The sequence below is a fragment of the Macaca thibetana genome, chromosome 16, assembly GCF_024542745.1.
Source record: "Macaca thibetana thibetana isolate TM-01 chromosome 16, ASM2454274v1, whole genome shotgun sequence".
NCBI lineage: Eukaryota > Metazoa > Chordata > Mammalia > Primates > Cercopithecidae > Macaca > Macaca thibetana.
In genome coordinates this window covers 57610443-57619529 of record NC_065593.1, presented here as the reverse complement: position 1 = coordinate 57619529, position 9087 = coordinate 57610443, and the positions used below count along the sequence as shown (strand labels likewise).

The 9087-nt window shown below is 63.2% G+C and overlaps 1 protein-coding gene and 1 long non-coding RNA gene across 3 annotated transcripts in view; one reads left to right on the top strand and one right to left on the bottom strand.

Moving 5' to 3' along the window:
- LOC126939083 (uncharacterized) overlaps positions 1-9087 on the top strand; it is a 100414-nt gene that overhangs the window by 28854 nt on the left and 62473 nt on the right. The gene's annotated exons all lie outside the window — the stretch shown is intronic.
- The window catches only part of CCDC57 (coiled-coil domain containing 57), a 118337-nt gene continuing 111991 nt past the window's right edge, over positions 2742-9087 (bottom strand). Inside the window, exon 20 of one of the 2 annotated variants that reach the window (XM_050763973.1) lies at positions 2742-3132. In XM_050763973.1, coding sequence (XP_050619930.1) covers positions 2948-3132 — 185 coding nt within the window. In that variant the 3' untranslated portion in view covers positions 2742-2947. The remainder of the gene's footprint in view (positions 3133-9087) is intronic. The other variant, XR_007720302.1, reaches the window with a different exon arrangement.

The window sequence follows — 9087 nt, the reverse complement described above, 5'->3', positions numbered from 1 at the left end:
CGGGCCCGGACGAGCACGCGGCTGTGACTGAGCCCGCGGCGCGCCTCCGACCCCTGTGTTCGCCGGCGCCACGTGTGCGGGATGGGAATGCTTGGGCCACACTGGGGACTACACCGCGGCCACACCGGGGTTCCCGCCGGCCGCGGCGGGGCGCTCGGACCCACAGGCGCGCGGAAGGACGGACGGACCCGTCTGCCCGCATCTCGGCCGCCGACTCCACGCAGCCGTCGCTGCCCGCGCGGAGTAGGCTGAGGGCGTGGCGCGGCGGCAGCAGCAACCAATCGGGTGCCAGGGGCGTTCGCGCCGGCCCAATGGTGGCGCGCGGGTGGGCGTTGCTAGGCGATAAGGTGATGGGCGGGCGGCGGGGCGGTCCCGGATGCCGCGCGGGCCGCGGCGCGAGTGCGGTCGTTGACCCCGGCCGCGGGCACCCGGGCCGGGGTTACTGCCGGTCATCTCAGCGCCTCCCGGGTTTTCCTCTCGGGGCCGGCGGGGAACCCAGACGGACGCCAACCCACCCGACGGCCCCTCCTTGGCAGCCTCCCGGGGATGGGGATGAGGCGCAGGGCCGAACGGGCGAGCGCACTCCAGGCCGCTGGAGCTCAGCGGAGGGGAGGGGCGCGGCCACGTGGCCAGCGGGGTCGACCGGGACACCCACCTGGTGTGGTGCGAACAAAGGGAGCCGCTGCCCCGCTTCCCTGGGCGAAGGCTGCGAGTTTTTCAGGGCGCACCCACGGGTGGGGGCTCAGCCCGGCCCTCGTGCGTTCTCTCCCTCCCGAGTGATTTCCCTCCTCGAATGGTTGCCAGCTCGGCGGCCTGAGCCCTGAAGCGTGCCCTCCCTTTTCTGGCAGCCTCGCGCCTGCGGGGCCACGCACCCCACGGGGGGCAAGCGGGCCTTGTGAGGCCACAGGGGTCCCTGGCTGCATGTCCTACTTTTTGGGCTCAGGAAGCCCGGGCCGCTGAAGGGGAACCGGAGACTGGGGCCCCGGCCCCTCTGCAGGTGCGCGGCCTCCTCCCTTTCCTGAGAGCAGGCCTGAGGGTCACGCGGCCACTCCACGCGTCTTTTCCCTTCTGGGGCTGTGGTTCACGCACCGTGGGACGGAGGCTCAAGGAAGGACAAGGGGAGACAGGGCTGGGGCTGGCCCCGCACTGCTGTCCCCACTGCGGGGGTTCTTCTGATTCAGGGTGAGGCCCTGTGTCAGCCTCAGGCATGCAGGCACACAGCTCCGGCTCTCCATGCTCCAAACCTCCCAGGTGGCCCTGGGGGCTGCCAGTGCTGGTGGTCAGTGGCCAGCAGGGCCCTGCTCTCTGCAGCCTGTCGGGGGCTGGGCCAGCTACAGGGGAGCCCTGGCTGGCTCCCAAGGAGGTTGGAGACTCGTCCAGCACCCTGAGGGCTTCTACAGAAAGTGAGCGGCAGCGGCGGGGCTTGGCGGCTCGCGCCTGTAATTCCAACACTCTGGGAGGCCAAGGCGGGCAGATCACGAGGTCAAGAGTTCTAGACCAGCCTGGCCAATATAGTGAAACCCCATCTCTACTAAAAATACAAACATTAGCCGGGTGCGGTGGCGCGTGCCTGTAGTCCCAGCTACTGGGGAGGCTGAGGCTGGAGAATAGCTTGAACCCAAGAGGCAGAGGTTGTGTGGGAGACCACAGAGCACTGAGAGCCCCCCAGCCCATCCCCAACTCCGTCTGTGGATTCCCATGAAGCAAGTGAGGGACGCTAACTTCAAATGCCTGCGTGGCAGTGACTCCTGCCTTGGGGACTGCAGCCTGTCTGTGCGGTGTGATCTCTGCTTGTCACGTTTATCCAGCCTGCACACCTTTGAGCTAGGCCAGCCGATGGCACTGTCTGTATTTTACACGGGTGTAAACCGAAGCTGCAAAGGTCCTATGATTTGCCGAGGCAGCATGGCAGGTCAGGGCTGGGAGCAGCGTTCTCCCATCGTCTTCCCAGAGAAGCTGTCTGCCCGGTTCAGAAAGGTGGCCCGAGGGTATACGGCAAGGCCCGTCACTTCGCCTAGCGGGGTACCGGCTGCCTCCACCCCTGCACTCTGCTGTGGGCAGAGCGTGACCAGGCCTGGGTGCCAGGCAGGGGGCGGGGGGGGACAGAGGCAGGGCTTTGGAGGAGTGGGGGTGGGACATGAACCCCCGACAAGTCACCCTCCTGCTGGTGCTGGTTGCAGAGCACTGTGTCCGTGTGGAGGACATGCAAGGACTCTTGGAATTGCTTTTTGGCGGGGTAGTGTAGTGTGTTCCAGGCAGACGGGCATCAGTTTACATGTGTGTTTCTTGTCCTTGCGGGTACCTGGCCCTGGGCACCCAGGTGGCAGGGATATCTTGCTGTTATCCTTTGCGGGGGTGGGCGTGGAAGGCCCAGCGGTGACCGCTGTCCTGGGTTGGCCTCCACCCTGTCAGCGCCTGACATGCGCACCCCGACCTGCATGAGGCCCAGGTGCCCACCTGGCTTCCAGGGGTCACTTTGGCCAGGTTCACTGGTATCCAAGGCTCTCACTCCTGGGAGGGCCCCTCCCATGGCACTCTCGGGAGACACTTGCTCTGTGGGTGGGCTTTCTGCTCTGACCCCTACCCGCTACCAGGCTCTGAGGAAGAGGCCACGCTGTCCCCGACACCACCGGTGTGCAGGTGGCTGTGGGTGGTGACACAGGCAGGCCAGGCTCTGGCACAGCACCTCATACTGCATTTCCCAAGTAGGACAGATAAACAACGCCATGGCCAAGCAGACGCCCCAGGGAAGAACCCGGTTTTAATGGGCCCGGCGCTCCGGGAGGGCTTCGGTCAGCAGAGTCGCCTCGGCACTCGGGAGCCTGTCCCGCAGCTCCCTGCCTCCACCCTGCACGCTGCGCCCACACACCCCACCACGGAGGTGAAAGCGCAGGCACCATGCGGAAGCCCCGAGGGGGGTGGGGCGGGGCGGGGCGGGGGGAGGAAGTCAGTCCTTAATGTTGTAGTTACGGATCTTGGGGGTCCTCTGGCAGCCTTTAACTTTTGCGGGATGAGACCGGGAGGCTCCTGTGGGCTTGGCCTTTGCCTGGGCTGCCGTCTTCATCCCTGGGGTGGCAATGCCTGCCTGCATCTTGACGGGGCTGCTATCGACTGCTGGAGGAGCCGGGAGCTCTATCAGGCAAAGAGACACGAGAAGAAAACAGCATTCGTCAGGAGGGGCAGGAGGCTGTGCTTGCACGCACTGCACATGTGCAGTGCTTCTGTGTCCCCGGCCAGCGGGGGCCCTGTGACCCTTGGCCTGGCTGTCCTCCGGGAGTCCATGAAGGCCAAAGGATCCTCCTGGAGTGACCAGAGAGCCATGGCCTCACCTTGCTCAGTGGGTCCTGCTTGGCAGGGGCTGGGCCTGCCCCTCCACTGGACACCTGGATATCTGGCTCTGAAAATGGTCCTGCCATGGCTATTTCGTAATGGGTCCCAGGAGGGGGCGGGCTGCTGCGGTAAATGGTTGACTCGAAGCCTCTCCTCCCAGGCCGCCCGGGTGTCCCTACCCTCTGAGACACATCCCCTGCCCCCGCCTCCTCGATGGGCCAGCAGCGCCAGGCTTTCGAGGCCAAAGGAAAGGCCGCGCTAGTAGGTACCATGTGGCCGGGCACAGGCCAAGGGCCCAGGAGTGTGCCACACACAGAGGCTGGGGCCTAAATGCCAGGTAGCCCTTCCAAAGCATCGGCTGAGACCGTCTTCGCAGAGAGGTGTTGTAGGGGATCTGTATCTGGCCAGTTTTTCTCTATTTTTCATTTTTTAAATTAAGAATATGGGTTTTTTTTTTTTTTTTTTTTGGTAAAACAGCAGCAAAATGTTACTACAAATCCATGGCAGGGCCCTGCGCTGTTGCTCACGCCGGTAATCCCAGCACTTTGGGAGGCCAACAAGGGCGGATCACCTGATGTCAGGAGTTCAAGACTAGCCTGGCCAACACGGCGCAACCCCGTCTCTACTAAAAATACAGAAAATTAGCCGGGCGCGGTGGTGGGCACCTGTAATCCCAGCTACTCAGGAGGCTGAGGCAGGAGAGTCGCTTGAACCCAGGAGGCGGAGGTTGCAGTGAGCCGAGATGGTGCCATTGCACTCCAGCTTGGGTGACAAGGGCAAAACTCCATCTCAAAAAAACAAAACAAAAAATCCACAGTAAGGTGTGAGCTCAGCGTCCACTGAGTGGCCACATTGTGGCTGGGGTGAAGTCTAGAGGGCTCCAGTGCGTGGCTGAGTGTGGCCCGGTGGGCAGTCTGGACAGGCTGACCTGGGCAGGTCAGCCGGCGGCCAAGGCCTCCTGCTGGAGCCCAGCCTGTGTGGTCTGCGTGCAGCCTGGCTGACTGGGAAGCATCTGTGCTTTGGGGTTGCCGGCAGTGACGCACTGTTTCTCTGCTGGGCTGTGCAGTGCACATGGGGGCAGCCACACGCTCCCGGCCCTGGCCCTGGGCCCCTCTTCGCATCACAGCTTCTTCCACTCTGATCCACTCTTGGGGTCTCAAGACACCTGGAACCAGGCTTCCTTTCCCTGCAGCCTCGTCGGCGTCACAGTCCCTGGTCCCTGCTGGGGTCCTGGGGGGCCCTGGATGCTGCCTGCTCCCTCTGCTTCCAACCCCCAGAGGAACTCCTCCTCTTCACACAAAGGCTCCCACCTTATCTCTCGACAATAATCCGCCCATCCCCACTCCCACCCCCCACTCCCTCCCCCAGCTCCCCACGCCGGCTCGCAGAAGGTGGGGTATCCCGTGAAAAGGGCTTCCCACTGGGAAGCTGGTCCTCTGACCAGGCCCTAGTACTCCACTGTGACCCTGAGGGGTCTCCTCACACGCAGGGGCCTTGGTTGTCCCTCTCTAAGGCACAGGGAATCTGGAGGCTTTGCCCAACTTGATCCTCCTGAGACAATGCCTGCGGGGATTTTCAGAAAAAGTGAGCTGAGGGAGGGTGAAGGGCCTGCTTCTTTGCCTGGGAGGCCTGAGCTGGTGCTGCTGGGAGGACCTGGCTGTATCCCAGGGCAAAGCAGGGAGGTGTGAGTGGGGCACAGTCCCCGGGGCAGGGAGGGTGAGCTGGCCCCCTCCCCAGGGCAGGCCGGCCCCTAGCTCAGAATATCCACTTTGCAGGCTCTGGTTTCTTCACTGGTCCTTTTCCTGCCAAGCCCTCCTCAGGGATGGTGGCAGGGAACTGGCCAGGAGTCCAGGACCCCAGGGCAGGGTACAGCCCTAGGCCGGAGGCACGGAGCTGGATGTGTCAAGGCGGCTGCCCCAGGCGTGACTCCCTGTGACCCCGGATTCTTCTACCTGATGCTAATCTGAGGTCAACCCAGTAACTGGTCGGTAAAAACACTCTTGGCCTCCACTACTCTCCGCCCCTCCTTCTCGCCTGACCTGTTTTGCCCAGCCTGGCCGGGATTTCGCTTTCTGCATTGGGCTGATTGGGCCGGAGGGAAACCATGTGAACCACAGTTTGCTGGGCACAGCGTGAGAAGCGCGCCTCTTGGGTCCTGCACCCCTCCCCCACCGGCTGCTCGTGCTCTGGCCTGAACAGAGCTTCTGGAAAGTTCCTGAAACATCCAAGGCCTTGCAGTGATTAACCAGGGGAGGGGGACTGGGGCCTGCTTGCCCCTCCCAGGCTTACCCCGTCCCAGGGCCTGGTGTGTGCTCAGGCAGGGCCACCTGAGCTGGGCTCCATCCCCTCAGGTGGCTGCACTATACTTGGAGGGATTTGGAGACGGGCGTCTCACTCTGTCGCCCAGGCTGGAGTGTAGTGGCGCGATCTTGGCTCACTGCAAGCTCCGCCTCCCGGGTTCATGCCATTCTGCCTCAGCCTCCAGAGTAGCTGGGACTACAGGTGCCCACCACCATGCCCAGGTAATTTTTTTTGTATTTTTAGTAGAGACAGGGTTTCATTATGTTAGCCAGGATGGTCTCGATCTCCTGACCTCGTGATCCGCCTGCCTCGGCCTCCCAGAGTGCTAGGATTACAGGCGTGAGCCACCACACCCTGCCTTGGAGGCTTGAAGCTGGTGGAATCTCGGGGAGGATGTAGCCTGTCCTATTGCAGGGGAGGTGCAGCCCTTGCTCCCATCTCAGCCTGGGGGCATGAGAACTCTGAGCACAAAGGGGACAGAGCTGGTCCCCAGCTTTCTGGCCACCTGTGGGTTTCTTCTCCTGCACCTGAGCCACAGCCCAGCTCTTGACCAAATTGGCCTCTGGTGGCTCATTCTCCAGGCGCTCCGGGCTCTTTGGGTGCCCCTGGGCACACCTACCTGGCTTCCTAGGGCTTTGGGAAGGGCCGGACGGTGAGCTCACGCCTTCCCTGGTTCTCCAGAGCCTGCCTTGGGGCTGGGGAGGGCCTGGCCCTGATGGCAGCTCAGGCCTCAAGTCCATTCTAGGGCACAGAGGCCCTTCTGTCTCCCTGCGGCCTCTGCTGTTCTCTGGGGTTCACCCCTGCTGTCCCAAGGGCCCAAGTTCTGCTGGACCCCCTCTGGCTGCCACAGGGCTCCTCACGCACCCAAGATCAACCCTTCTCAAATGCACTGAATTATTTCGAAGTCTCTTGGGAACAAGGGTTTTCCCACCGCTGTCAGCACGGCACCCGGGCCTTCAGTGCAGACAGTGACAGCAAATGTGACTTGGCTCCCCCCACCCCGAATCTCCAGAAGCTGTGTGCACCTTTCCAGGGTCCCCACGCCTGTGAGGCTCACGCCTCTGTCTCCCCAGCCCGTGTCGACCCTCACCTGCTAATGCCTCCTAATGGACACCCCACCCCTGAGCTCCTGGAGCTCAGCCCTGGGGGTCACAGTGGCCCTGGGGCTGCCTTTGTGGGACTGAGTGTGGCAACAGAAGAGCAATGGGGTGCAGGGGAGGGAGGCCCAGGTGATCCGGTCCCTATGGCCCCTCCGCATGGGGATGCCCTGGGCCTGCTCTGTCCAACTGCCTTCCCCGCCTCACTGGCACATGGAGCCTGGAGCCCCCACTGGGCAGATGCACAAGAGGGGAGGGTACTAGGCGCTGCAGGATCCAGGGCTCTGGGCAGTCCTGCCACCCATCACTCAGCCTAGTGAGGCAGGGCCAGCAGGAAACCCCAGATCCTTCAGGCCCCGCCTGCTGGCCTTTGAAGCAGAGGAGAGGTGGGACTTCGGGGGCCTGGGTGCCGACCACAGGCTGACCCCTTGTTCCGTGCCAGCACCTCCTCTGGGCGACCGTGGCTCCTCCCGCAACGGCACTGGCAGGTCCCCTGCCGCTGAGCCTGCCCAGGCCTGCCTGCTACAGACTGTCAGTGTTGCCTCATGTGGGCCCCATCCCAGCCCTTGAGAGGGGTCACCCAGTAGTGGGGTGCAAGCTGGGGCCCCAAGGAAGGGAATTTAAGGGAAACACTTCATGGGCATAAGGCTTTGAGAGACGCGGGTCTGTCCCTACCGGAGGCTGCATCGCGGACGGCAGGCACATAGGCCTCACTTGGGCGAGAGGAGACCCAGAGATGCATGGCCTTCCTCCTGGGCCGGCTCCCCACCACAGCCCATCGAGCTCAGCCCACAGGAAGGAGAGGTGCCAAGAACCCCAAGCACAGGTGGCTGCAGGCTGGTGGGTGCCGAGGAGGCCACGAGGAGGCTGGGACGGTGAGAGCCAGGGACGGGCAGTGAGCTGGACAGCCTCTGGGTATCTCCGCACCCGACCCTGTCCTGCCTTTCAGAGGAGAAAAGGCAGGAGAAGGCCCTGAGGCCCCGGAAGGGAAGTGACATGCAGCAGCTGAGCTGGGGCAGCAGGAAGTGGCAGCTGTCTCAGCTGTTTTGGGGGCATGGGAACTGGTTTCCTGGTCCTAAAGTGAGGATGCTGGCCTCATGCCCCTTGGGCCAGGACTCTGCACTGAGTGCTGAGTGCCTGGGGTGGTGTTTAGACAACTCGTGGTCTCTGTTGGCACTGTCTGGGGACAGCAAAAAGCAGCATGGGCCAATGTGCAGGGCAGATTCCAGGTAAAATTCATGACAAGGGAACTTTCAAAAGGGGCCCATGGAGCCCTCCCAGGTGTGCCAGGCCAGCGCCCATCTCCAGGTGGGCACCCTAGCATCTCAGGCCACAGACCAGCAGGTCACCGCCATGTCCCTGGGGAACAACACTGCCTGCCACTCACTGTGGCTGAGACCCATGTCTCAGGGCTGCTCCCTGCATGTCTTGGCAGGAGGATGGACATCTGGGAAGGAGGCCACACTCTCCTCCAGGGAGCCTGGCTCTGCAGGAGCTACGCCAGCCACGCACATAGCAGCTGCCCAACCTGCTTGGGACACGGAGGGCCACACGCCTGGCCAAAGGCCTCTCCCCACTCCTCCTCCTCCCCTGAAGACCAGGCGCCTGGAGTTGCTCTCCAGAGATCTGGGCAGTGACCCTCTGGATCCCAGGGATTTTGCTTCCCCTGGGAAGAGGGGCAAAGGTGCACACACCTGCAGCAGGTCAGGGGTGGGGGATGCATGGCACAGCGGCTTGGTGCCCGGGTGGGGCACGGATGCCGTGGGAGTGGGGAGTGGGGAATGGCTGCCTCGGACCCTGCTGTGTGGCTTGTCGCCCTCCATGGCATTGCTGCACCTCCTGTTTGACTCCAGCTGCACGGCACACAGGGCGAGGTTAGCATGAGGGGCCAAAGTGGCCCCCGCCAGAGAGGAGGAGGAAGAGGCCCCCAGGTAGGTACGTGCTTCTGGGCCTGGCACTTGGCACACTGGGGATAGGCAGATGGAGTTGGTCTGCAGGTTCCAGAATGAAGGGGGCCTGTTGTGGCGGAGGAGGAGGGCAGTCTGGGGTGAAGAAACACCCCCTGCTGTCCAACAGCTACACCGCCTGCTCCCCTGGCAACACCTGCCACATGGACTGGAGACGACACGTCAGCCCCTGGGCTGGAAGTCATGGACCGGCATCCACCTGAGATGGGACTCTGGGAGGGGCCAGCTGCCGGCCCTCCTGCCTTGGCTGCTCTCAGCATCCTACAGTGCCATCGGGTGCTCTCAGGACAGATGCCTCCAGAATAGGCTCTCGTACAGAAAGCGGGTGGGCTCCAGCGCCCAGAGTCACGGCACGGATGAGGAGGCTGTGGGTCACTCTGCACACACCTCAG